This window comes from Oncorhynchus tshawytscha, linkage group LG20 (genome assembly GCF_018296145.1).
Source record: "Oncorhynchus tshawytscha isolate Ot180627B linkage group LG20, Otsh_v2.0, whole genome shotgun sequence".
NCBI classification, from domain to species: domain Eukaryota; kingdom Metazoa; phylum Chordata; class Actinopteri; order Salmoniformes; family Salmonidae; genus Oncorhynchus; species Oncorhynchus tshawytscha.
This window is the reverse complement of record NC_056448.1, coordinates 32,725,376-32,752,550: the sequence shown is the minus strand read 5'-3', so window position 1 is coordinate 32,752,550 and position 27,175 is coordinate 32,725,376. Positions and strand designations below refer to the sequence as shown.

The 27,175-nt window shown below is 44.9% G+C and overlaps 1 protein-coding gene across 2 annotated transcripts in view; it reads right to left on the bottom strand.

The window, feature by feature from the left end:
• col5a1 (procollagen, type V, alpha 1) overlaps positions 1-27,175 on the bottom strand; it is a 159,449-nt gene that overhangs the window by 24,107 nt on the left and 108,167 nt on the right. For both annotated transcript variants that reach the window (XM_042302499.1, XM_042302500.1), the window contains exons 29-57: positions 19,865-19,972; positions 18,975-19,028; positions 18,543-18,596; positions 17,431-17,475; positions 17,164-17,217; positions 16,996-17,040; positions 16,803-16,856; positions 16,577-16,630; positions 16,422-16,475; positions 15,280-15,477; positions 12,936-12,989; positions 12,190-12,297; positions 11,770-11,877; positions 8,197-8,304; positions 7,872-7,979; positions 7,673-7,726; positions 7,330-7,437; positions 4,603-4,656; positions 4,141-4,248; positions 3,857-3,910; positions 3,653-3,706; positions 3,277-3,492; positions 2,735-2,788; positions 2,438-2,491; positions 1,933-2,040; positions 1,662-1,751; positions 1,444-1,497; positions 756-1,020; positions 239-351 (exon numbers count right to left, since the gene is read on the bottom strand). In XM_042302499.1, the coding sequence (XP_042158433.1) occupies positions 239-351; positions 756-1,020; positions 1,444-1,497; positions 1,662-1,751; positions 1,933-2,040; positions 2,438-2,491; positions 2,735-2,788; positions 3,277-3,492; positions 3,653-3,706; positions 3,857-3,910; positions 4,141-4,248; positions 4,603-4,656; positions 7,330-7,437; positions 7,673-7,726; positions 7,872-7,979; positions 8,197-8,304; positions 11,770-11,877; positions 12,190-12,297; positions 12,936-12,989; positions 15,280-15,477; positions 16,422-16,475; positions 16,577-16,630; positions 16,803-16,856; positions 16,996-17,040; positions 17,164-17,217; positions 17,431-17,475; positions 18,543-18,596; positions 18,975-19,028; positions 19,865-19,972 (2,592 nt within the window). The remainder of the gene's footprint in view (positions 1-238; positions 352-755; positions 1,021-1,443; positions 1,498-1,661; positions 1,752-1,932; positions 2,041-2,437; positions 2,492-2,734; positions 2,789-3,276; positions 3,493-3,652; positions 3,707-3,856; positions 3,911-4,140; positions 4,249-4,602; positions 4,657-7,329; positions 7,438-7,672; positions 7,727-7,871; positions 7,980-8,196; positions 8,305-11,769; positions 11,878-12,189; positions 12,298-12,935; positions 12,990-15,279; positions 15,478-16,421; positions 16,476-16,576; positions 16,631-16,802; positions 16,857-16,995; positions 17,041-17,163; positions 17,218-17,430; positions 17,476-18,542; positions 18,597-18,974; positions 19,029-19,864; positions 19,973-27,175) is intronic.

Sequence of the window (27,175 nt, the reverse complement as noted above, 5' to 3'; positions counted from 1 at the left end):
GAATAGTTGACACTTGACAGAACAATGTATAAAGATTTTTTTATACACACTTTTTCAATCAACCAGAAATATCACTGTGCCACGCAGGCATGATGCATTTTAATAATTTGTATTTCCCTCATTATATACACCAAAACCTATAAAATGTGTATGGTTCCGGTTTTTAAGATGCATTTCTATCACTGGCTCTCAAAATGTGACTTTTACCAGTGGTGAGTGTAAAAGCACCATGACTTACCCCTTCAGACTTCTTATCAGGGTAGATACAGCTCTCTCCTCCTGCTGTGAAGTTGCAGTGGACCTTGAAAGAGTCCCTCGAGCAACCCTGGTTGGGGTCGATCCAGTATTCACCTGAAAACGACAAGAAATGGAGGGAGGGAGAAAATGGGGAAGAGGGAAAAGAAAGAGGGGAGCAGAGAGGGAAGGAGGGAACCTTAACAATTAGAAACCTTTTCATCAGAGATCATTCAATGTTTAAATTAGCATGATTTAGCCTTCCAAGGAGAGACTATTTTATACCCCATATCATCAAATACCAATCATATTTATAATCCTATTTCTCTATCACATTTTAATCCATTATAGTAGTGACACTTGGTCCTTGACCTATATAAAATAGCCCCACCTGTATGAAAAAGATGGCTAGCACCAGCCACCTTTTAAAAACAAGTTCCAAACAAGATTATTCCTGGGCTTCAGCACCGAACTTAGTAAGACTTCAGATTTAGTATTTCAGATCTCAAACCGATGCCCACCGTCGGGGAAGTCAGGGTGGCAGAGCTGCAGGTCCTTGCAGGTGCGAGCGGGGTTGCCCTGTGTTCCCAGTGGGTGCTTCATCTGCTCAATCTCTAGCTTGAGGGAGTTGAGGGATCCGAAGATCTCCTCCATTCCATCGTCGTAGTCCTTGTAGTTGGCATCTGCATTGGCATCGTCCATCATCTGGCTGGCATCGATGTTCCTGCGGCTCCGCTTGGGGCTCGACTGCATGGGCAGCGGGTGGATGACATCCCCAGGAGGACCCTATCGGGGTGGAGAAGGAGAGAGAGGGGGAGAGGAGGAGACAGGGAAAGGAGAGGGGCCGGAGATGAGGAAAGAAGAGGGGGAGAGGGGGAGGAGGTGAGGAAGAGGTGAGGAGACGGGGAAAGGAGAGGGGGAGAGGAGGAGACAGGGAAAGGAGAGGGGGCGGAGATGAGGAAAGAAGAGAGGGGAGAGGGGAAGGAGGAGAGGAAGAGGTGAGGAGATGAGGAAAGGAGAGGGGGAGAGGAGGAGGGGAGGAGATGGAGACAAGAGAGGAAGGAAAGGGGGAGAGGTGGAGGAGGAGAGAGGGAGAGAAAGAGGGTAAGAGGGAAAGAGGGAGAGAAATGGGAGAGAGATGTTTTAGTCAGGGTAAAACTACAAAACAACAACATGTAATGACATTACACAATCATGAAGATAACCTACAGGAGGCCCAGGTTGTCCAGGAACACCAGTCTCTCCCTTGGGACCAGTTTGTCCCTGAGGAAGACAGGAAAGAACACAGCATCATACACACAGCCTCTATGGACAGTAGGACATGGTTTAGACTTTAGACGCCCACATACACAACTTAAATGGACAGTGGGACATGATTTCAAGGGGACAGTACGACATGGGACATGGTGGATTGTGGGGATGCTTACCGATGACCCCTTAGCTCCTTTAGGACCAGGAGGACCTGGTAATCCTGGAGGTCCCAGGGGACCAAGAGGGCCTGAGGGGCCAGCAATACCCTGGAGGGAGAGAAGGAGAGAATAAAGACAGGAAGGAGAAAAGAGAGGCTGATCAAACCACACTTGACTGTGTTGACTTGATATGATTAACTGTATTATCAGACCAAACCACAAAATGTCACTTATTATTAGGAAAACATCGCTCAATAATCATGTAAACAACAGTTGTAGGTCTACTAACATTGTCTCCTTTGGGTCCTGATGTCCCCTGGGGGCCTGGCAGACCTCTGTCACCCTTCTCTCCCTGCTCTCCTGGGGGCCCGATCAGACCGATCAGACCAGGGTGGCCCTGAGGAGAGAAGAAACACAGATCAAAACAGGCATCAATAATCAATTAATTACTCACATCAATCTGCCTGTCAAACAATCTCTCTTCATATATCATTAGTGTGATGACTCACTGCCCTGGGGCTAATACCAGATACATAATCAATAGGTTTGAACACAGAGCCGTCAGTTATCATTCACTTGAATGTGTATAGTATGGAATACACAGTATCTCCATCGACAGATTTCAAGTGTATCCCTATAGAATTTTAGACATCAACATCATTAGCAATGGAAGAAGATCAATACAGTATGTGACTTTTAGCCATGCATGCAACAGGTATGTTAATATTTGACTGTAATATTTACAGTAGAGTACTTGTTGTCAATAACCTACTGAAACAGGGGGTGGGTTTTACCTTTTCTCCCTTAATGCCAGAGTCTCCCTTCAAGCCTGGTAATCCTGGAGGACCCTGTGAGGGAGAGAGGAGGGAGAGAGGAGGGAGAGAGGAGAGAGAGAGATGGACATAATATGGGAGAGTTGTAGTGGAGAGGGATGGAAGGAAGGGGGTAGAGAAGTAGAGAGGGAGGTAGAGTAAAAGAGAGTGAGGACATATAACATTACATGTCTGACCCAATAAGACAAGCTACTGTGAATCCTGTGACATCTAATGACCCGGGTTTAGGGGTTAGAGGTCAGAGGTCAGTTGTCTCACCATGGGTCCAGGGGGTCCGTCGGGGCCTGAGGAACCTGGAAGACCTTGTTCCCCCTGCATGGAAACATGATACGAGTCAATGATTTAAGCCACTGATCTTTACATACAATATAAGGGTGGCAGGTAGCCTAGCTGTTAGAGCATTGGGCCAGAAACTGAAAGGTCACTGGTTCTAATCCACCGCCGACAAGGTGAAAAATCTGTGTGCCATTGAGCAAGGCACTTAACGCTAATTGCTCCAGAGGCACCACTGATAATGGCAGACCGTGGCTGTAACCACACTCAGGGGGATAAGGAAATACACATTTACAATATACAATTGTACACGTATGAAATAGGACAAATGTAAGCACCCACCTAATTATTATTACAATATTGGTATTATTCCCTTATGCTTATATTGTGTGAATGAGAAATAGCTTTTGTAAGATCAGTCACTACACTCATCTATGAGTGTTGTAGTAAACTCATAGTTACTGTCCCTAGTTACTGTAATAGCTATGACACAAAGAAATGAAAATATTAAACAATGTTGTACTTACAACTGGGCCGGGGATACCTCTGAGACCTTCAGAACCTTGCTTGCCAGGTGCTCCCTGAGGACCAACGGGGCCTGTCTTTCCCTGTGGGCCCTCCAGACCAGACTCTCCCTTGGCTCCCTTCTCTCCTTGCCTGCCCTCGGGTCCAGTTGTACCATGGGGGCCTCTCTTTCCTGGTGGGCCAGAAGGACCTGACTCTCCGGTGGGTCCAGGAGAACCCTAAGAGATGAGAAAGGATAAAGTACATGATCAAAGTGCTAAAAGCTCTTGTACAGTACTTCTATGTTTACTGTAGTTACCTTCAGATATGAGAAATTCTCAGTTTGTTAGTGCTTGTTCGTCGTTAGACAGATGTAATAATAAGTTAGGTGAGACTCACAGGTTGACCAGCCTCTCCGTCGTCTCCCTTGTCACCAGGAGGACCGTCTAAACCCTGGCAGGAGGAGGAAGAGAGACATGGTGAAAGTTGCATGACACTGAATGGATAGGGCACAGTGTGGGATTTTTTACATTTCAATAGGTGCCAAAGCATTACAGAAACTGCATGCCAAAACAATGTCATTGTAACATTTCAGTGACTTACAGCCTGTCCGATCTCGCCAGGGGGACCAGGATCACCAGGGAAACCACTTGGACCCTGGAAATGAAATCCAACAAAATGCTCAGCATCTAGAGTGACTCTAGAGACAACTTAATAACCCTAGAGACTACATCTTACTTTGCCTTCCACTGACAATTGATAAAAAATCCATAACATCCATTGGAATACATTCACATGGCAGTAACGGGACTCAACTGCAATCAATCAACCAATCAATCAATGAACTGTGATGTGTGATTCTACAGAGAAGTGTAACCAGGACTTACAGGACTTCCTTTAGGACCGTCATCTCCAGGGGGACCTTTAGGGCCAGGGGGTCCAGCAGAACCTGCAGGACCGGACTCTCCCTTCTCTCCTCGCTCTCCTCTTGGGCCCTGTGACAGTGGGGCAGTGTGTTACTGTGTCAACAATGTGTTCATGTCTATGCCCAGTAGAACTGTGCTTAACACACTCCATGTGGTTGGTGGGCTTTCTTCTATAATGGTTTTAATTACAACCTTGTTGAATTGATTCAGTTATTGTTACAGTAATGGTGACGAGGAATAGCCTCATTCTACTGTTTTGTTATAATAAATATATGAATCGGTAAGTTTTTGCATTTGCAGCAGAATAATTCCTTCTCTCCAATGGAGAGGCAGTTAATGGGAGTTGTAGTGTGGTGTTGTGGGGCTGTGTTGAAACAGTTGTTCTGTTAGATGATGATGTGAAGGTGCTGTCAGTTCACTTACAGGTCCGCCAAGTTCTCCCTGAAGACCAGGCTCTCCGTTTTCACCTGAGTCACCCTGAGAAAGGAAGAGAGAGAGAGAGAGATAGAACACGAGAAAGAAAACAATTCAGAAACGGCAGTGAACCAAAACAACTCTAAAATGCATATTTACAGTAAACCCAATGTCCTGACACGCCTGGGGAATGAAAGAGATGACACCAGCGGTTTCAATCCATCACAGCCAGTCAGAGCTGAGCCTGGAGCGGGCAGAGAGCAGGCGACCTCTGGGTCCTTCTTGGTCTACTCCATACATCTTCCACTCTCCCTCCCTCTCTCCCTGCCTGTCTTATTGGGTAGCGGGCTCAGGCTTCAGGCCCTGTTGTTACTCACTGTCACATAGGCCCCGTCTTCACAATCAATCAATCAATCATTGGGACAAACGGTGGACATGTTCCTAGAGACAATGATTATCTAACCCTGGTCTGTGATGGGAGGGACAGGGCAGCAAACTGCTTGGCCTGGTGGATTTGAATTGAACTGTACAGAGCTGAGCCAAACTGGGCCTAGTGCGCACTGGTCTAGCTCTAGGTTATCATACCCATCCATAGCCTTAGTGAGCACTGGCCTAGCTCTAGGTTATCATACCCATCCATAGCCTTAGTGAGCACTGGTCTAGCTCTAGGTTATCATACCCATCCATAGCCTTAGTGAGCACTGGCCTAGCTCTAGGTTATCATACCCATCCATAGCCTTAGTGAGCACTGGCCTAGCTCTAGGTTATCATACCCATCCATAGCCTTAGTGAGCATCTGGCCTCTTTCCCAAACACTTTTGTTTCTGTCAGGATATCTAGTCCCGGCAGCAGAGCAGAGAGAGCAGAGCAGAGCAGAGAGAGAGACCTGTTTAAAAGCACGAGTTATTCTCTCTCCTGTACTAAGCTTTTTATACAGTCCTGTGTCTCTCTGGGAAGCCTGACTCCACATAGGGGCTACGTACCAAAATGGCACCCTATTCCCTATAGGGAGAGAAAGAGAGAGATAGCAGGAGAAAGAGAGAAAGAGATAGCGAGAGAGATTGTGAGAGAGAGAGAGATTGCAAGAGAAAGAGAGAAAGAAAAGAGAGAGAAAGAAAGAGAGAAAGAAAGAAAGAGAGAAAAAGAGAGAGAGAGAGAGAAAGAGAGAGAAAGAGAGAGAAAAAGAGAGAGAAAAAGAGAGAGAAAAAGAGAGAGAGAGAGAGAGAGAGAAAGAGAGAGATAGAGAGATAGAGAGAGATAGAGAGGGGGAGAGAGAGAGATAGAGAGAGAGAGAGAGAGAGAGAGAGAGAGAGAGAGACATCGAGAAAGGAAGACTAAACCACTGCTATAAAAGCAGCCAGATCAGCTCAGATCAGATTAGCCAGAGACAGGATTGTAATTGTGGTGAGCTAAGCTTTTGTTTGAGGATGGGATGGATGTGTGCTCCCAGGGGGAAGACTCTCAGGGGGCGAAGGTCATTCCATCGATGGGCCAGATAAAACAAATCAAGCCATCATTGCAGTAGAAAGTGCTGAGAGCGTTTGGTGGACAGTGGGGCTGGCGGGTGCCAAGACAAAGCTCTCACAATCAAACAGCTACCTCCGATCGTCTGCCCCTGACGGCGAGCAAAGCACCAAGGCTTATTTTGTAAGAGCTGTTTTAAATAATGCATTCAGCGTCTCCACAGTCACTTTGAGTATTAATTCACACTTCTACTCTCTCCAGCGACAATACTGTTGAGGATGAAAACACTACCATTAAGCTGTGTGCGTGTGTGTGTGTGTGTGTGTGTGTGTGTGTGTGTGTGTGTGTGTGTGTGTGTGTGTGTATGTGTGTGTCACTCACACTCACTTGAGAATGAAAATGAGCATTTCCAATTTCAAACATGATCTATTGAATAGCCACATCAAATATTGATGGTGACAAAAGCTTTGCAAAGAGGATGAGTGGTGATCTGAATAATTGTACTGAAACTCAAACTGACAATTGGACCGCTTGCACAGTAAGAATATTTGTCTCTTGATGCTACTTTAAACCACAGTTACAATGATAGATGAGACACCTTCTACCTCTGAGCTCAGCAACAGGGTAAATAGACGTTGCCATCTACTCTGGACTGCTGTGAACTATGGGGATTTTATGTGCAGGAACAGATGGCATAACGACTATGTACCTCAATACTGTCTGAGTCCTCTGCTATGTAGATCTCTAAGTACTAGAAGACCCATGGTAGATTAGGAACCCATGGTGAACTGGGAGACCCATGGTGAACTAGGAGACCCATGGTGAACTAGGAGACCCATGGTGAACTAGGATACCCATGGTGAACTAGGAGACCCATGGTGAACTAGGAGACCCATGGTGAACTAGGAGACCCATGGTGAACTAGGAGACCCATGGTGGACTAGGAGACCCATGGTGGACTAGGAGACCCATGGTGGACTAGGAGACCCATGGTGGACTAGATGACCCAAGGCGGATTAGGAGACCCATGGTGGACTAGGAGACCCATGGTGGACTAGGAGACCCATGGTGGACTAGGAGGGTCATGGTGGACTAGGAGAGTCATGGTGGACTAGGAGAGTCATGGCTTCCAATGGGGTCAAGAGGACTAGGGCAAGTGTAGGAATATTCAGAAAACTATGGAAAGGTTCTACCATAGAAATATAATCAATTTTGGATTGTATTTCTATGGGTTCTACATTGAGGTGAAGGGTATTAACAGGTGGACCTTACCTTCTCTCCAACAGATCCAGGGTTTCCAATACCACCAGGAGGTCCCTGAGGGCCGTCAGCTCCTGGGGGTCCGGAGGGGCCTCTGGGGCCAGGAGGACCGGGAGGACCCTAGGAGTGAAGGAGAAAAAGAATGATGAGTCTACTGTCATCACATACAAATAGGAATAAACTATCATCATATAAATATAGGAAACTGAACATTCATTGTATACAATCCCTATACATCCCTATACAATCCGTATACAATCCCTATACATACACTCAATACTGGTACATTAGAATTCTGCTCTATTTCATGAAATTCTATAGCAATATTGCATAAGAGAATAGTAGGAACTCTTACCATCTGACCAACGTCTCCGGTTTCTCCTTTCTCGCCGGCCGGACCTGGTAATCCCTGCAGTCAGACAAGATAATGACGTCAGTCACAATGACAACAACAGAAGCCAATGAGCCCTGGGCAAAATAAATCCACTACATAGGGAAAAGGGTGCCGTTTGGGACATGTTTACACTGTCCCTGGTTCTGATTATGGTTCTGACCTGAAGTCCCACTGGGCCAGGGGGTCCATTGAATCCTCTGGATCCTTCATCTCCCTTCTGGCCAAACAGACCCTGCTGACCTCTGGGACCGGGCTCTCCATCAGCTCCCTACACACCCGAGAGAGAGAGGAGAAGAGAAAGGGAGATAGAAGGAGAACGAGAGAGAGAGGGAGGGGATAGAATGTACATACGTAAGAGAGTAAGGGGTAGAGAAGAATTCGATTTTGAACTGTGGCATAGACCAGGTCAAGAGACTATGGCAGGGACAGGAAGTGACATCATATCCAATGAACTGGAGGGTGAAATGGTTTGGTGGGATACTTACAGCAGGACCAGGCGCCCCAACCGGGCCTTGGGGACCAGTAGGACCAGGTGGACCATGCTCTCCTTTGTCTCCTTTGCCTCCCTTCTGACCTGGCTCTCCAATCTCTCCCTGGTGATAGAAACAAAGACAACCACAACAACAGTCAACACAACTCAATGAATCCTGTTGAGTTAACTCACTTTAATCCTATTGAGCTAGTGTTCAACTAAATTAAGATTGGTATGTGAGTAAATGCTTGGCTGGGAGATAAGAGAGGTTTTAGGGCTTTTTGTTGAGTATATGTCATTGTTGCCTTCCAAATATCATTCAGTGACACAGTGTCAGAACTAAGAGTCACATAATATATATATTTATTTATTTAATTTAACCTTTATTTTACTTGGCAAGTCAGTTAAGAACAAATTCTTATTTACACTGACGGCCTACCAAAAGGCAAAAGGTCTCATGCCGAAGACGGGGGCAAGGATTAAAATGTTTAAAAATATATATATATGTCACGGCTCTCGTAATGAGGATCGGACCAAAGTGCAGCGTGGTAAGTGTTCATGATTTTATTTGATCACAAAACACTCAAACAAAATTAACAAGAGGAAAAATCGAAACAGTTCTGTAAGGTGCATAAACTATACAGAAAACAACTATCCACAAAACACAGGTGGGAAAAAGGCTGCCTAAGTATGATTCTTATTCAGAGACAACGATAGACAGCTGCCTCTGATTGAGAACCATACCCGGCCAAAACATAGAAATAAAGAAACTAGAATGCCCACCCTAGTCTCAATCGGAATGGCCGATTAATTGGGCCGAATTCAAGTTTTCATAACAATCGCAAATCGGTATTTTTTATTATTTTTATAATTTTTTAAAATTTTATTTAATCTTTATTTAACTAGGCAAGTCTGTTAAGAACACATTCTTATTTTCAATGACGGCCTAGGAACGGTGGGTTAACTGCCTCGTTCAGGGGTAGAACGACAGATTTTCACCTTGTCAGCTGGGGGATTCAATCTTGCAACCTTACAGTTAACTAGTCCAACGCTCTAACCACCTGCCTCTCATTGCACTCCACGAGGAGACTGCCTGTTACGCGAATGCAGTAAGCCAAGGTAAGTTTAAATTGATCTTATAAAAACAATCAATCAATCAATCATAATCACTAGTTAACTACACATGGTTGATGATATTACTAGTTTATCTAGCGTGTCCTGCGTTACATATAATTGATGCGGTGCGTATCGTTGCTCCAATGGGTACCTAACCATCAACATCAATGCCTTTCTTAAAATCAATACACAGAGGTATATATTTTATATAAACCTGCATATTTAGCTAAAATAAATCCAGGTTAGCAGGCAATATTAACCAGGTGAAATTGTGTCACTTCTCTTGCGTTCATTGCACGCAGAGTCAGTGTATATTTAGGCCGCCTAATTTGCCAGAATTTAACGTAATTATGACATAACATTGAAGGTTGTGCAATGTAACAGGAATATTTAGACTAATGGATGCCACCCCTTAGATAAAATACGGAACGGTTCCGTATTTCACTGAAATAATAAACGTCCTGTTTTTGAGATTATAGTTTCCGGATTCAACCATATTAATGACCTAAGGCTCGTATTTCTGTGTGTTATTATGTTATAACTAAGTCTATGATTTGATAGAGCAGTCTGACTGAGCGGTGGTAGGCAGCAGCAGGCTCGTAAGCATTCATTCAAACAGCACTTTCGTGCGTTTTGCCAGCAGCTCTTCGTTGTGCTTCGAAGAATTGCGCTGTTTATGACTTCAAGCCATCAACTCCCGAGATTAGGCACATGTAACCGAAGTGAATTGTCATATTATGGGGGCATAGCCATGGTAGCCAAAATAATGGCCTGCCCAGCATTTTTATACATTACCCTAAGCATAATGGGATGTTAATTAATAATAACAACTAATATAATTATAAATATATATATATAATTTAGCCCAAACAACTACCTCTTTCCCTACTGTATTTATTTTATTTTATTTATTTTGCTCCTTTGCACCCCATTATTTTTATTTCTACTTTAAAAAAATAAAATACATTTTTTACCTTTATTTAACCAGGCAAGTCAGTTAAGAACACATTCTTATTTTCAATGACAGCCTGGGAACAGTGGGTTAACTGTCTGTTCAGGGGCAGAAAGACAGATTTGTACCTTGTCAGCTCGGGGGTTTGAACTGGCAACCTTCCGGTTACTAGGCCAATGCTCTAACCACTAGGCTACGCTGCTGCCCCTTTGCACATTCTTCCATTGCAAATCTACCATTCCAGTGTTTTACTTGCTATATTGTATTTACTTTGCCACCATGGCCTTTTTTTTGCCTTTACCTCCCTTATCTCACCTCATTTGCTCACATCGTATATAGATTTACTCAAGTGTTTCCATTATTTTGTCAATTACCTGTATATGTAACATAATAATTATATAATATATATACGCCATTTAGCAGACACTTTTGTCCAAAGCGACTTACAGTCATGCATACATACATTTCAGTGGTCCCAGGAATCAAACCCACTACCCTTGTGGTACAAGCACCATGCTCTACCAACTGATCAACAAAAGACCACATCCCAGAACGGGTTTGTCATCTATATGTGGCAAATAACTAGCAGCCTGTCACGGATTCCATTCACAGCTTGTTTGCACTGCATTTGCACTGCAAAATCAGAACACCAGAACGTCACACTGTTACGCATACTCAAATGCGTCTGCAGTCTCTAGGTGTTTGAAATGGTGGGAAAACATTGAGTCAGACTTTTCCTAAGCCAGCCCAGAGGATGCTTATTGCTTCTGAAACAACATTATTCTACTCTCCTTAACTCCTCTTAATAAAGCCCTTGGAGTTATCCTCCCTGTTCCGAGTGTGAAAGGCCTTATAATGAGACTGTGAATGTTAGTGAGATCCTCTTTGTGTGTGTCTCTCGCTCTCTTTCTGAATGTCAAATACCTCAGTATTCCCTGTGTCCCCCAACACCAGGAGAAAGAGACTAAGGCCAGTTAACAACTAAAGCAGCATTCCTCCAAGGATAAAATATTAAATTACAGCTGATCTTCATACAAATGTTTCTCTCTCTCTCTCTCTCTCTCTCTCTCTCTCCCTCTCTCTCGCTCTCTCTGTTTCTGTGTGTGTGTCTCTGTGTGTGTGTCTCAGTGTGTCTCCTGTCTGTGTGTTTGCATACTAATAGCAGCTCCTCTCTCTACCATCTGAAACCTACAAATGATCGACATAACGGGTTCAGCTATCTGTCAGCTGGAAAGACTTAAAGACGTGTCAGTCAGAGCCAACTCTGCCTGTCAACACCCCTGAGGAAAGAGAGGGTCATGAGAGACGACAAACACGCCCTGCCTTTGATATAAATCATCATGTTGAGTATGTTTGTGTGTTCGAGTCAGAAAGTGATAGACATTTTGTTTTTATCTAAGTGTTCACTTTTATATAAATTCACACGCACGGAAACACACACACACACACACACACACACACACACACACACACACACACCCACACACACACTACTCTCCACTCAGTGGGCCAACCCACCTTGTCTCCATCCTCTCCTGGGGGTCCGAGAGGTCCAGCTGGGCCAGGCAGACCAACAGGTCCCTGGACACCATCTCTACCGGCGGGGCCTTGGGGTCCTTTTTCACCCTATAGCACATTACATTACAGTACATTTCATTTCACTCATTTACCAGACAACTCTCATCTGCAGACTTACTAAACTGTCGGGTTGAAATCAATTCCATTTTGATTCAGTCATTTCGGGATGTAAACCATTTACTTCCTGAATTGACTGAATTAGAATAGAATTGACCCGAACACTAGTGTACAATAAGTCGATTCAAACGAGGAGGCTGAGATATACAGTGGCTGAGAGAAATGTGTTTGTTTTCTAACAACAGGGTTTATGTTGAAACTAGTAGCATGGACAGAACCAGGCTGAACTGAACTAGGTCTTACCGGTCCACCCTTCTCTCCAGCGGGTCCAGGGGGTCCCTGAGGTCCTGGTCGTCCAGGGAGACCGGTGGGTCCGGCTGGGCCAGCAGGACCACGCTCACCAGGGGAACCCTAAAACACAGAGAGACACAGTCAGTATAGGTCCCTACTAACAAGTCTTGTACTATCTTTATTCAAAGCCATATACTTAGAAAGTTGGGCCAATTTGAAGAATTTCAAGATTTTTTTTATATTGTTCTAATTCTACTTTAGTAACATAGCATTGTTAAAATATTCCCCATGTCATGTTAATGGGGCGCAAGCATAGCTGCCACAGAATGTTGTTCCCCATCTAAACACGTCTCTGCTTTTACAGTACTACCCTCATTACAGTACTACCGTTATACCTGTAAAGGTGCTGTATGTCCCTGGAGAACTAGTCTACAGCCGGTACAGTACTTTTTTGATAACATATTTTGATATCTTAGGATAAAATCTTATCAGGCAAATCTACTAAATAGGAACCTATGTCGGGTAACTAATGAATGAACTATGAATATCGTTAAAACATTATGCAATGCATGCTGGTACAATTGATGAGCTATAAACATCGTTCGCAGTGCGTGTGCAAAATAAAAAAGAGGGAAAAGAGAGAAATAGTGAAAAACACATAGAGAATGATAGAGAGAGTGATAGAGAGACAACTACTGATAGGGTGTGAGGGATGAAGAGAGGGTGTTGGTGGATGTGTGCTCATCAGCCCTACTCACAGCAGGTCCAGGTGGGCCGTTGGGGCCTTCATTCCCTTTCAGGCCGTGAGCCCCCTGTAGAGAGCGAGAGAGAGAGCGAGAGAGAGAGAGAGCGCGAGAGGGAAGCAAATCTTTAGAAAACAAACATGTTCTGTGATGGAAGCAGAGTACATCTCATCCATCCTTAACGCCGGGGCGGAACCCCTCTATCTATCCAAGAATCCCCCCACTGTGCTGACTGAGAGGATACAGGCTACTAAGGGAAGAAGCTGTAATCATGAAAGCCTATGTGAACTCCTCATGTTTACACAAGAAAGGCAACTAGCTCTAAAATAAATCTGATTGATTTGAATCTTATTCATCCCAAAGATAAGACAGAAATGTGACTCGTTTCAGGAAACTAGGTGTATGTCCCGCGTCACTACTTCACAGGAGAGGCATTGCAACGTAAACATTATTTTTTTAATAAAAATGTATTTTTTGGCAGAAATGCCTTCTGGAACATGTGAACTTTCATGTGCCTTAATAATAACCTTTTATGCCATCTGTACATATGAATGAAATGATGAGCCTATTTAGTTTAGCCACAGAAAAAGACAGGAACCTTCCCGCTAGCCATGATTGGCTGAGGTAATGGATGGGCATGCGGAGAGATGAGTCTGCCATGTAGCACACCTCCATCTATATCATGAGCTGGTTAGTATGTGTAGGTAATCCTTTCTAACGTGTCTTTTTTGAGAGATATGCAAAAGAGTTGCTCTCCACTTTCTGTAGGACTGAGTTTTGAAATCAGTGGATTGCCCGGTGGAAGCAGAGTATGATAGCTAAAATTCTGGCATTTGATTGCAAATATGCGGAGGGAGTCAAAAAGCGAACATACTGTTAGAAGGCTGTTATATAAAACACCTGTATCTGGATTACATCTTCAAACTAAGGGCAACCATGGAATCTGTGACAGAGAGGGAGGAGCGTTCATCCATGTGAATTAGGAAGTCTAGCTAGCTACATTTTCAGATATTATACGTTTACAATTTTGTCAGAAAGTTGTTTTCATTGCAAATTAAAGCATACTGTTAGCTAGCTAGCTAACATTAGCAGGCTGGCTCACTAGCTAATGTTACGTGTATGATCTGTTTAGTAAAATTATTTGTATCAGAGTCATTTGCATTGCTTGTTATAGCCTAATGTTAGATAGCTAACATTGAACCTAGTTGGTTAGATACCTGCATATTCATGCAGGGAAGTAACGTTATGAGTTGGGATTATGGTTCATTGTTTAGCTAGCTAGCTACAAGTCTAAACAAAATACTCCACTATGGAAGCAACCATTTCACTGTACCATTTACACCTTCTGTATCCTGTGCATGTGGCAAATAATCCTTGATTTTATAGTGTGTGTTTACCAGAGACGGTAATGTGAAGAACAGCATGCATCAAAGTCCAATTAGTATATAATGTTTGGCCAACAAGACAGTGTCCAAGTTCTAAAATTCTTAGGTAGAATGCCCTGCTTTTATTTCATTACACTCACAACAGTAAGATATTTTTTTGTAATTGGCTCGCCATTAACTTGTAAATAATGATCTTGTTGTGAGTTTATTTTGCTGTAATAATAAATACAAATTAGCTAAAGGTTAGACGTTGTCAGCTATATGTTATGGTCATTATTTGAACTGGCTAGCCAGCTAACTTAATGTTAGATAGCTAGCTAACAAGCTATAAACAAACCAAAATATTGTTTAGAAAGTTGCTTTTAGTTGCCTGGTCTGCTAGACTGACATACAGTATACTAAATTCATTTTTAAATGGATGGGTTTATTGGTGTTAAAATACACCGTTTGTGCTATTTTGGAGCATCAGGCTGCTGATGTCATGCAGCCTGTTGTTTTTGTGTTTATACTTTTCATAACGACAACGACAAGTTTGATGACGGACGACAATAGAATGTTCATGATGTCACTGCGACAACTATCTACAGACATGTCAATAGACGTAGCATATACCAGCCTTTAGTCTTGAAATCTTTGGTTGTTTTGTACACTACCATTCTCACTCTGTTTAGCACATGGCCTCACATGTGAATCCTTAAAGAGATGGGTGGGGCTAAGGCTTAAGAGGGTGTGGACGATGCTGATTGGGTATAGACAAAGAAGAGCTCTCCAGTAGGTTTACCAAAACATTCAAGGCCCATTTTCTCAAAAGTGGGGTTAAGTTTATCAACTTTCAAAGCATAATTACTTTCCTATTGTACTGTAGTGTATGATGTACCATTTTGTAGAGTCTTTTATTTATCCAATGTAAAAAACACAATTTAAAATTTTGCTATATAAGACATCACACATGATGTGAGGTGTGTGATACTCACCACTGGGCCGGGCAGACCTCTCTCTCCTGGGAACCCTCTCAGACCAGGGGGACCATCCTTACCAGCCGGGCCAGCAGGACCGGGGTCACCCTTAGCTCCCTCTTTACCAGCAGATCCAGGAAGACCCTGCTCACCGGGTGGGCCTGGGGGTCCTGGATGGCCACGCTCTCCCATTGGTCCAGTCTCACCTGTGGGGCCCTGTGGAGGGAGAGAGAGAGAGAAAGAGAGAGAGAGAGAATATGAATGAGACAACAGTGCATCAGGGTGTCTGTACAGAATGTATGAGTACAGGGTGACAGAGCGTGGGTGAGTGGAAGGCCAGAACCCCGAACCGCTAGTCACTCCCGGATGGCGTCTTCCATCTGCCAGAACAACATCATCGATACATGTAATGTTCTCAATTAGCATTAGGAGAAAAGCTCTGGGTGGAAATGGCTGTTAACTGAGCATGCATAATGAATAACCAGCCAAGTGCTAATATCTAAGAGGATAAACAACTCTGACAGTCATGCCTACCAGATATAGACAGGAGGAAAGCCCTTCTGTCAGCACAACAAACAAGGCAAAAACTCAACCTAAAACTCACTATGACTTTATTACGACACCTGTAAGTCATCCTTATGTGACTCTTGCGACACCCTAATGACTGCTAACTGCACATCCTGCCCACCATCATCTTAACCTTAGCCTAGGTAAGAGATAAAAAAACAAATGGTGTGTTTGAGAGCCCTACTGTAGCTAATCAGTGTTCATTGATATGCATTGTATACAAACATGTGGGCATTCGTCATTTACAGTACATGATTTTGGTGAGGCCTAATTTCTTTCCCTAACTGCATCTAAGTTAGATGAGGACTGACAAATAGGAAGTGTTCTGTCTACAGAGTTATGTCACCACATTGACACAATGTGAGTCACATCAAGCTACTCATCAGTGATAATAAACTAATCCTACACACATGATCTCTGCACGTCTATTTGTCGATGAGGCCAGTCCACTGAAATGTATTGTATTAGGTGGTGTGTGTCACAGAATATATGACATAGTGGAGTATGTGTGTTAGTATTGTGGTGGTGTGTGTGTGTTAGTATTATGGTGTTGTTCGTGTCTTAGCTGTATGGTTGTATGTGACAGAACTCACCTGAGGTCCAACCACTCCTGGGGGTCCAGGTGGGCCAGTCTTGCCTTGGAAACCCTGTGAGGAGAAGAGAGAAGAAGAGCAGTAAGAAGATGGTATACAAGGTTCAGGAGACTATGACACAGGTGTAGGATGACAACAACACTGTGTGTACTCACAGTCTCTCCTCTCTGTCCAGGGTGGCCGGGCAGACCATCTTTCCCAGCAGGTCCCTGAGAAACACACAGACAGAAAACCCCAGAGCTGCTACACATATACACGTAGAGTACAGATTGGGTCTCAGAGAAACCAAGCATACCAGTAAAACACTATAGACAGACTAACACAAAGAAAGGCAGTATTTTGTGTGTGCCATTGTTGTGTTGTAGGTTTTGTTTGTCTTACGGGTGGGCCCTTTGGTCCGGGGAATCCTGTTGGTCCTTGAGGCCCTGGAAGACCCTTAAACACACAAGCAGACGATACAATCAATAAACCAATCGACCAATCAATCAACCAGTGATCAATAGCCACTATTGGAAATTAATCCGGATGATATAGATGAATTGGTGTTTGAGGTGAAGGATGCTCCAGTATATACCCTCTCGCCGGGAGGTCCTGGGGGGCCATCACTTCCTGAGGTACCCTGGGAGACAGGAGAGAAACAGGAAGTGGTCAGAAGGGACTCAGCCAATGATAGACAAGATCATACCACTGTATGACAGTGAGGCACTTCGTCCGCCATGTCAGATCAAAGACCCTGACTCACCTTTGGTCCAGCTTTTCCTGTTGGTCCCCTTGGTCCCCTCTCTCCACGAGGCCCCTGGGAGAAGAGGAAATATAAGAGGAGGAATGTGAGGAGGGAGGAATACCAATAAAGACAGTAGAACCTCTGAAGATATCCTTCACCAATAGAGAATTTTCTCCTTTCATTCACTTAACCTCCTATTGGGGGTCAAGATAACCCGGACACAGCATTGTCATGGTTACCTCTATTGCCTGTGGATAGTGGAGGTCTAAGGGGAAGCAGACCTACCGTTGGTCCTCTCTGTCCTCTTGGGCCAGCCTTCCCTGCAAGCCCCTGTGAGGAATCAGAACACATACAGAGGTCAGAGGTCACAAGTTGTCATGGTAATGAATTTGAGACTACCCTGACTTATCTAACCTATCAGACGAACTAAACCTGTACTAATCATTAGATTAGTCCCATTCTCACTATCACCATTGCTACTTCAACTAACATTTAGACATATTCCTCATTCAACCTTCGCTATGCATCGCTCTGGATAAGAGTGTCTGCTAAATGACTTAGGTACATTTATTTAATGTTTATATAAGTTTCAAATAAGAAAACAACTTTACATTTTTGATAATGCAACTAGATAAATGGGTTTAGATATCCTAAACTGTTGTTTGGCAAGAGACCATTGAGGTACATCTAGAAAACAACAATAAGCCATATTTCCATGATTTCAGAGCAACATGATACCGTATCCCTGACTGTACGTCAAATGAATAAAGAAAGGAATTATGGCTTTGTGGGTTTTAGATTTACAAATGACAGCAATGAAACTAATGTAAATGTGACGACCATCGCTCTACATCAGAGCGTTAAGGGTTCTGCTACATAAATTCTCATATTTCTGCGATAGAAGATAAAAAGCCTTGTGTACCGTCCGTCGCTCCACACTCTGTGACAAACCATTACTCTCCAGACTAAACTAATGACCCGTCTCTTTAAAAGAAAATGAAATATTTTGCCAAGTACGGTTCAATTTGAAAAATGACCTTTGTGGCGCTTTTCAATGCTCTTAAGAAATGGGTTGATGTGAGGACGGTAAATGAAGAAGAAATATAACTGTGTTTTAGTCCTTGGATGAATCTTCTTCCCTTTGAATAAAACTCCCTGGTGTTTTGAATTAGCACTAGAGAGAGAAAAAACCCTGTCTCCATTGATCTGATTCAGTATTGATCCAATCCTCTCAGGGGTGGGTTGAATACTAAAACTACAAAGTGAAATGCACTTAGCTGCCTTGCACATCCACAGTAGGTTGTTTTGTAGGTATGTAGAGTATAACTTGAAACTTAAGGAAACTAATACTAAATACTAAGTACTAAAACTTTGACAGGAAATGTTCTCTGACGTACCCTTGTTCCTTTCTCTCCGTTGGCTCCGGGGAAACCTTGGAATCCCTGAGATCCCTGTGTTGAGAAAAAGAAGGGAAAGAGAGAGAGATTCAATCCCAGGTTAATCAAAGGTTAGGAACGAAGATGTTGAGTTGTGTAAAATAAAAGCACTGTTGTAGGCAGTAGTGATGCATTGTGGATAGCAGTTGGGCAGTGGGCGTCTGTCTGACACCAAAAGGGTAAAAATCCTTCCTTTTGGTGTCAGACAGATTAGGGAGGTTCAAACATGTGCACCCTGCCTGCGTAAGAGTGCTGCCCCGCTGGCCCGTCAGACAAATCGGGTCATCACTAACGCCATGTTCAATCAAGTGCTCTTCAGAAGCGGCTCCCAGAAACATCCACTGTAATAAAGATAGAGAAAGATAGGGACCTGGGGAGGAAAGGGGGACTTACCTTTGGTCCTGGTCTTCCTGGATATCCTGGCAACCCTGGAACACCCAGTTTGCCCTGTGGGCCAGGAAAATCAGAACGCAGTCAAACATCGGTTCTGTATGTATATCAGTCAATAATCATTTTGGATTTATTTATAAAGTCCTTTTTACATGAACATACATATACTGTAGAGTGACTATGGTTGTGTGTAATGGGTACTGTATTGCTGAAACAATCCTCTGTACTATCTCTTTAGATCCTCAATCTATCTCCCCCAGTCCCCCTCTTCTGGGTCAGGCCAATGTGAAGCCAATCTGTTTTGTTTACACCCTGGTCCTGCTAGACGTGGGCGGGACGTGGAAAGAGGAAACTGTCTCTCTCCATGTTCCACTTCTTAAAATAGAACTCCCCAGAGATACTCCTAAATGGTTCTGATTCCCAACTACATAATGAGAGTAGAGAGAGACACTGTACTGGGGGAAAGTAAAATAACTATTTGAAGTCTTGTAGCTTCAAAAATAACTGTCCTTGTTTTAATGAACAGAAAATAAGGTCACTCCAGAGTTTCACCGGTTATGGACCAACCATATCCTAAACATAAACAGTTTAAGAGCAGGTGGCAGGTAGACTGAGAAGTTGAGCGGTGGTCTTTAGTACTCAACTTCCGTTCCATGTAACTTAATGGAGATTTGGTCACAAGAATAATGGCCTTTTTAAAGTATGAGGAGTTGGTCACAATAATAATGAGCCTTTTTAAAGTATGAGTAGTTGGTCACAATAATAATGACCTTTTTAAAGTAGAGGACTTGGTCACAATAATAATTACCTTTTTAAAGTATGAGGACTTGGTCACAAGAACAATGGCCTTTTTAAAATATGAGGAGTTGGTCACAAGGACAAAGACGACTCACCTTTTCACCGTTGGGTCCAAGAGGGCCAGCATCTCCAGGAAGACCGGAGCGACCCTTGGGCCCCTCAGGTCCGTCCTCACCTCTGGGTCCAGCAGGTCCCAGCTCACCCTACAAAAGCACATATAACCACGTTGTTTCATTCAGTCACTGTTTCAGGCCGTGACACCATCACATCCTCACATCGTTTCATTCAGCCACTGTTTCAGGCCGTGACACCATCACATCCTCACATCGTTTCATTCAGTCACTGTTTCAGGCCGTGACCCCATCACATCCTCACATCGTTTCATTCAGTCACTGTTTCAGGCCGTGACACCATCACATCCTCACATCGTTTCATTCAGCCACTGTTTCAGGCTGTGACACCATCACATCCTCACATCGTTTCATTCAGCCACTGTTTCAGGCCGTGACACCATCACATCCTCACGTTGTTTCATTCAGTCACTGTTTCAGGCCGTGACACCATCACATCCTCACATCGTTTCATTCAGCCACTGTTTCAGGCCGTGACACCATCACATCCTCACATCGTTTCATTCAGCCACTGTTTCAGGCTGTGACACCATCACATCCTCACATCGTTTCATTCAGCCACTGTTTCAGGCCGTGACACCATCACATCCTCACGTTGTTTCATTCAGTCACTGTTTCAGGCCGTGACACCATCACATCCTCACATCGTTTCATTCAGCCACTGTTTCAGGCCGTGACACCATCACATCCTCACATCGTTTCATTCAGTCACTGTTTCAGGCCGTGACCCCATCACATCCTCAAATCGTTTCATTCAGTCACTGTTTCAGGCCGTGACACCATCACATCCTCACATCGTTTCATTCAGCCACTGTTTCAGGCCGTGACACCATCACATCCTCACATCGTTTTATTCAGCCACTGTTTCAGGCTGTGACACCATCACATCCTCACATCGTTTCATTCAGCCACTGTTTCAGGCCATGACACCATCACATCCTCACATCGTTTCATTCAGCCACTGTTTCAGGCCGTGACACCATCACATCCTCACATCGTTTCATTCAGCCACTGTTTCAGGCCATGACACCAATTTGTTCCAGTCACTATTTCAGTCATGACAGCTTCTCCTCCAAGTCCAGCCCTCCAGACAGAGTGTAGCAGGTCAGTCTGATGCTCTGTTGCTGGTTAATGAATCAAATGAGGCTGCTGAGGCTGCTGTCTGTCAAGCTGACAGATAAGAAGCCTTTTATTGCCTTTAAGTGTGTTAATCCTCTGGTGGGTTAGTGGCACTGAGGCTGCTACTTGGCAGCGCACAGCACGTCTCTAAACAGCAGGGTAAAAACTGTCTCTGACAACCAGCCATTACCAGTCCAACCCAGTGGACCGTGAACGGACCCCGTACACTCGCCGTAACATACACACAGGCACACACACACTTGCACTCAATCACACTTCACACAAATGCACTCACTTAAATATGCACACACACACGCACACACACAGTCATCACAAAACTCTCTTATCCAGCTAAACACTCACACATCAACTCATGCTAAAAAGCTCATTAAGCAGACTCTCTCTCTAACATTCACACTCATAAGCATGCAACACACACTCATAAGCATGCAACACACACTCATAAGCATGCAACACACATTCATAAGCATGCAACACACATTCATAAGCATGCAACACAGGGAGACATTCAGATTCCGGTCCATGCTGGGCGCCTCCTGCCTCCTCTCAAGTAGAGGGCCCATTCAAATCTTCTTCTCTTCCCTCACTCCCAAATAGTCCTCTATTCCCCCTCTCTCAAATCCTCCTCTCTTTCCCCTCTCTCAAATCCCCCATATCTCCTCTCTTTCATCAGATGCTGCTACATCTCCAGAGGAAGACAGACTGAAGCCTCTTGTCTTTTTCTCTCTCTCCATTTTGAAGTGGTTTAAGCTCCTCATGGATTTTCTCCTATCTCTCTCTCTCTCTCTCTCTCTCTCTCTCTCTCTCTCTCTCTCTCTCTCTCTCTCTCTCTCTCTCTCTCTCTCTCTCTCTCTCTCTCTCTCTCTCTCTCTCTCTCTCTCTCTCTCTCTCTCTCTCTCTCTCACTCTCTCTCTCTCTCTCTCTCTCTCTCTCTCTCGCACTCTCTCTCACTCTCTCGCACTCTCTCTATCTCTCTCTCTCTCTCTCTCTCTATCTCTCTCTCTCTCTCTCTCTCTCTCTCTCTCTCTCTCTCTCACTCTCTCTCTCTCTCTCTCTCTCTCTCTCTCTCGCACTCTCTCTCACTCTCTCGCACTCTCTCGCACTCTCTCGCACTCTCTCTCACTCTCTCTCACTCTCTCTCACTCTCCCTCCTCTAATGAGGGCCTGGTCAGGATTGAGGGTGTTGTGTTTGAAGTTAGGGTCAGAGCTACTCCTGTTGAAGGGGTTTTAAGGTGACTTGAACAGTCTAAAGTTAATCTCTGACTGTCGCAGTTAGTTTGGACAGAGATTCTATTTCTGGGTTTACCTGACAGTTTTCTGTCCTGATAGAGGTAGAGGGTGTTTGAAGAGGAGCATTGAGAGAAAGGTAGAGGGTGTTTGAAGAGTGGCATTGAGAGAAAAGTAGGGGGTGTTTGAAGAGGAGCATTGAGAGAAAGGTAGAGGGTGTTTGAAGAGGAGCATTGAGAGAAAGGTAGGGGGTGTTTGAAGAGGGGCATTGAGAGAAAGGTGGAGGGTGTTTGAAGAGTGGCATTGAGAGAAAAGTAGGGGGTGTTTGAAGAGGAGCATTGAGAGAAAGGTAGAGGGTGTTTGAAGAGGAGCATTGAGAGAAAGGTAGGGGGTGTTTGAAGAGGGGCATTGAGAGAAAGGTGGAGGGTGTTTAAAGAGGAGCATTGAGAGAAAGGTAGGGGGTGTTTGAAGAGGAGCATTGAGAGAAAGGTGGAGGGTGTTTGAAGAGGAGCATTGAGAGAAAGGTGGAGGGTGTTTAAAGAGGAGCATTGAGAGAAAGGTAGGGGGTGTTTGAAGAGGAGCATTGAGAGAAAGGTGGAGGGTGTTTGAAGAGTGGCATTGAGAGAAAGGTAGAGGGTGTTTGAAGAGGAGCATTGAGAGAAAGGTAGGGGGTGTTTGAAGAGGAGCATTGAGAGAAAGGTGGAGGGTGTTTGAAGAGTGGCATTGAGAGAAAAGTGGAGGGTGTTTGAAGAGTGGCATTGAGAGAAAGGTAGGGGGTGTTTGAAGAGTGGCATTGAGAGAAAAGTGGAGGGTGTTTGAAGAGTGGCATTGAGAGAAAGGTAGGGGGTGTTTGAAGAGTGGCATTGAGAGAAAGGTAGGGGTGTTTGAAGAGTGGCATTGAGAGAAAGGTAGGGGGTGTTTGAAGAGGAGCATTGAGAGAAAGGTGGAGGGTGTTTGAAGAGGGGCATTGAGAGAAAGGTAGGGGGTGTTTGAAGAGGAGCATTGAGAGAAAGGTAGGGGGTGTTTGAAGAGGGGCATTGAGAGAAAGGTAGGGGGTGTTTGAAGAGGAGCATTGAGAGAAAGGTAGGGGGTGTTTGAAGAGGGGCATTGAGAGAAAGGTAGGGGGTGTTTGAAGAGGGGCATTGAGAGAAAGGTAGGGGGTGTTTGAAGAGGGGCATTGAGAGAAAGGTAGGGGTGTTTGAAGAGGAGCATTGAGAGAAAGGTAGGGGTGTTTGAAGAGGGGCATTGAGAGAAAGGTAGGGGGTGTTTGAAGAGGGGCATTGAGAGAAAGGTAGGGGGTGTTTGAAGAGGGGCATTGAGAGAAAGGTGGAGGGTGTTTGAAGAGGGGCATTGAGAGAAAGGTGGAGGGTGTTTGAAGAGGGGCATTGAGAGAAAGGTAGGGGGTGTTTGAAGAGGGGCATTGAGAGAAAGGTAGGGGGTGTTTGAAGAGGAGCATTGAGAGAAAGGTGGAGGGTGTTTGAAGAGGAGCATTGAGAGAAAGGTAGGGGTGTTTGAAGAGGAGCATTGAGAGAAAGGTAGGGGGTGTTTGAAGAGGAGCATTGAGAGAAAGGTAGGGGGTGTTTGAAGAGGAGCATTGAGAGAAAGGTAGAGGGTGTTTGAAGAGGAGCATTGAGAGAAAGGTAGGGGGTGTTTGAAGAGGAGCATTGAGAGAAAGGTAGGGGTGTTTGAAGAGGAGCATTGAGAGAAAGGTAGGGGTGTTTGAAGAGGAGCATTGAGAGAAAGGTAGGGGGTGTTTGAAGAGGAGCATTGAGAGAAAGGTAGGGGGTGTTTGAAGAGGGGCATTGAGAGAAAGGTAGGGGGTGTTTGAAGAGGGGCATTGAGAGAAAGGTAGGGGGTGTTTGAAGAGGGGCATTGAGAGAAAGGTAGGGGGTGTTTGAAGAGGGGCATTGAGAGAAAGGTAGGGGGTGTTTGAAGAGGGGCATTGAGAGAAAGGTAGGGGTGTTTGAAGAGGGGCATTGAGAGAAAGGTAGGGGGTGTTTGAAGAGGGGCATTGAGAGAAAGGTAGGGGGTGTTTGAAGAGGGGCATTGAGAGAAAGGTAGAGGGTGTTTGAAGAGGGGCATTGAGAGAAAGGTGGAGGGTGTTTGAAGAGGAGCATTGAGAGAAAGGTGGAGGGTGTTTGAAGAGGGGCATTGAGAGAAAGGTGGAGGGTGTTTGAAGAGGAGCATTGAGAGAAAGGTGGAGGGTGTTTGAAGAGGAGCATTGAGAGAAAGGTGGAGGGTGTTTGAAGAGGAGCATTGAGAGAAAGGTGGAGGGTGTTTGAAGAGGAGCATTGAGAGAAAGGTGGAGGGTGTTTGAAGAGGAGCATTGAGAGAAAGGTAGGGGGTGTTTGAAGAGGGGCATTGAGAGAAAGGTAGGGGGTGTTTGAAGAGGGGCATTGAGAGAAAGGTAGGGGGTGTTTGAAGAGGAGCATTGAGAGAAAGGTAGGGGGTGTTTGAAGAGGGGCATTGAGAGAAAGGTAGGGGGTGTTTGAAGAGGGGCATTGAGAGAAAGGTGGAGGGTGTTTGAAGAGGAGCATTGAGAGAAAGGTGGAGGGTGTTTGAAGAGGAGCATTGAGAGAAAGGTGGAGGGTGTTTGAAGAGGAGCATTGAGAGAAAGGTGGAGGGTGTTTGAAGAGGGGCATTGAGAGAAAGGTGGAGGGTGTTTGAAGAGGAGCATTGAGAGAAAGGTGGAGGGTGTTTGAAGAGGAGCATTGAGAGAAAGGTGGAGGGTGTTTAAAGAGGGGCATTGAGAGAAAGGTGGAGGGTGTTTGAAGAGGGGCATTGAGAGAAAGGTGGAGGGTGTTTGAAGAGGGGCATTGAGAGAAAGGTGGAGGGTGTTTGAAGAGGAGCATTGAGAGAAAGGTGGAGGGTGTTTGAAGAGGGGCATTGAGAGAAAGGTGGAGGGTGTTTAAAGAGGAGCATTGAGAGAAAGGTGGAGGGTGTTTGAAGAGGAGCATTGAGAGAAAGGTGGAGGGTGTTTGAAGAGGAGCATTGAGAGAAAGGTGGAGGGTGTTTGAAGAGGAGCATTGAGAGAAAGGTGGAGGGTGTTTGAAGAGGAGCATTGAGAGAAAGGTGGAGGGTGTTTGAAGAGGAGCATTGAGAGAAAGGTGGAGGGTGTTTGAAGAGGAGCATTGAGAGAAAGGTGGAGGGTGTTTGAAGAGGAGCATTGAGAGAAAGGTGGAGGGTGTTTGAAGAGGAGCATTGAGAGAAAGGTGGAGGGTGTTTGAAGAGGAGCATTGAGAGAAAGGTAGGGGTGTTTGAAGAGGGGCATTGAGAGAAAGGTAGGGGTGTTTGAAGAGGAGCATTGAGAGAAAGGTGGAGGGTGTTTGAAGAGGAGCATTGAGAGAAAGGTAGGGGGTGTTTGAAGAGGAGCATTGAGAGAAAGGTGGAGGGTGTTTGAAGAGGAGCATTGAGAGAAAGGTAGGGGTGTTTGAAGAGGGGCATTGAGAGAAAGGTGGAGGGTGTTTGAAGAGGAGCATTGAGAGAAAGGTGGAGGGTGTTTGAAGAGGAGCATTGAGAGAAAGGTAGGGGGTGTTTGAAGAGTGGCATTGAGAGAAAAGTGGAGGGTGTTTGAAGAGGGGCATTGAGAGAAAGGTGGAGGGTGTTTGAAGAGGAGCATTGAGAGAAAGGTGGAGGGTGTTTGAAGAGGGGCATTGAGAGAAAGGTGGAGGGTGTTTGAAGAGGGGCATTGAGAGAAAGGTGGAGGGTGTTTGAAGAGGAGCATTGAGAGAAAGGTGGAGGGTGTTTGAAGAGGAGCATTGAGAGAAAGGTGGAGGGTGTTTGAAGAGGAGCATTGAGAGAAAGGTGGAGGGTGTTTGAAGAGGAGCATTGAGAGAAAGGTGGAGGGTGTTTGAAGAGGAGCATTGAGAGAAAGGTGGAGGGTGTTTGAAGAGGAGCATTGAGAGAAAGGTAGGGGTGTTTGAAGAGGAGCATTGAGAGAAAGGTGGAGGGTGTTTAAAGAGGAGCATTGAGAGAAAGGTGGAGGGTGTTTGAAGAGGAGCATTGAGAGAAAGGTAGGGGTGTTTGAAGAGGAGCATTGAGAGAAAGGTGGAGGGTGTTTAAAGAGGAGCATTGAGAGAAAGGTGGAGGGTGTTTGAAGAGGAGCATTGAGAGAAAGGTGGAGGGTGTTTGAAGAGGAGCATTGAGAGAAAGGTAGGGGGTGTTTGAAGAGGAGCATTGAGAGAAAGGTGGAGGGTGTTTAAAGAGGAGCATTGAGAGAAAGGTGGAGGGTGTTTGAAGAGGAGCATTGAGAGAAAGGTGGAGGGTGTTTGAAGAGGAGCATTGAGAGAAAGGTGGAGGGTGTTTGAAGAGGAGCATTGAGAGAAAGGTGGAGGGTGTTTGAAGAGGAGCATTGAGAGAAAGGTGGAGGGTGTTTAAAGAGGAGCATTGAGAGAAAGGTGGAGGGTGTTTGAAGAGGAGCATTGAGAGAAAGGTGGAGGGTGTTTGAAGAGGAGCATTGAGAGAAAGGTGGAGGGTGTTTGAAGAGGAGCATTGAGAGAAAGGTAGAGGGTGTTTAAAGAGGAGCATTGAGAGAAAGGTGGAGGGTGTTTGAAGAGGGGCATTGAGAGAAAGGTGGAGGGTGTTTGAAGAGGAGCATTGAGAGAAAGGTAGAGGGTGTTTGAAGAGGAGCATTGAGAGAAAGGTGGAGGGTGTTTGAAGAGGAGCATTGAGAGAAAGGTAGAGGGTGTTTGAAGAGGAGCATTGAGAGAAAGGTAGAGGGTGTTTGAAGAGGGGCATTGAGAGAAAGGTAGAGGGTGTTTGAAGAGGAGCATTGAGAGAAAGGTAGAGGGTGTTTGAAGAGGGGCATTGAGAGAAAGGTAGAGGGTGTTTGAAGAGGAGCATTGAGAGAAAGGTAGAGGGTGTTTGAAGAGGAGCATTGAGAGAAAGGTGGAGGGTGTTTGAAGAGGA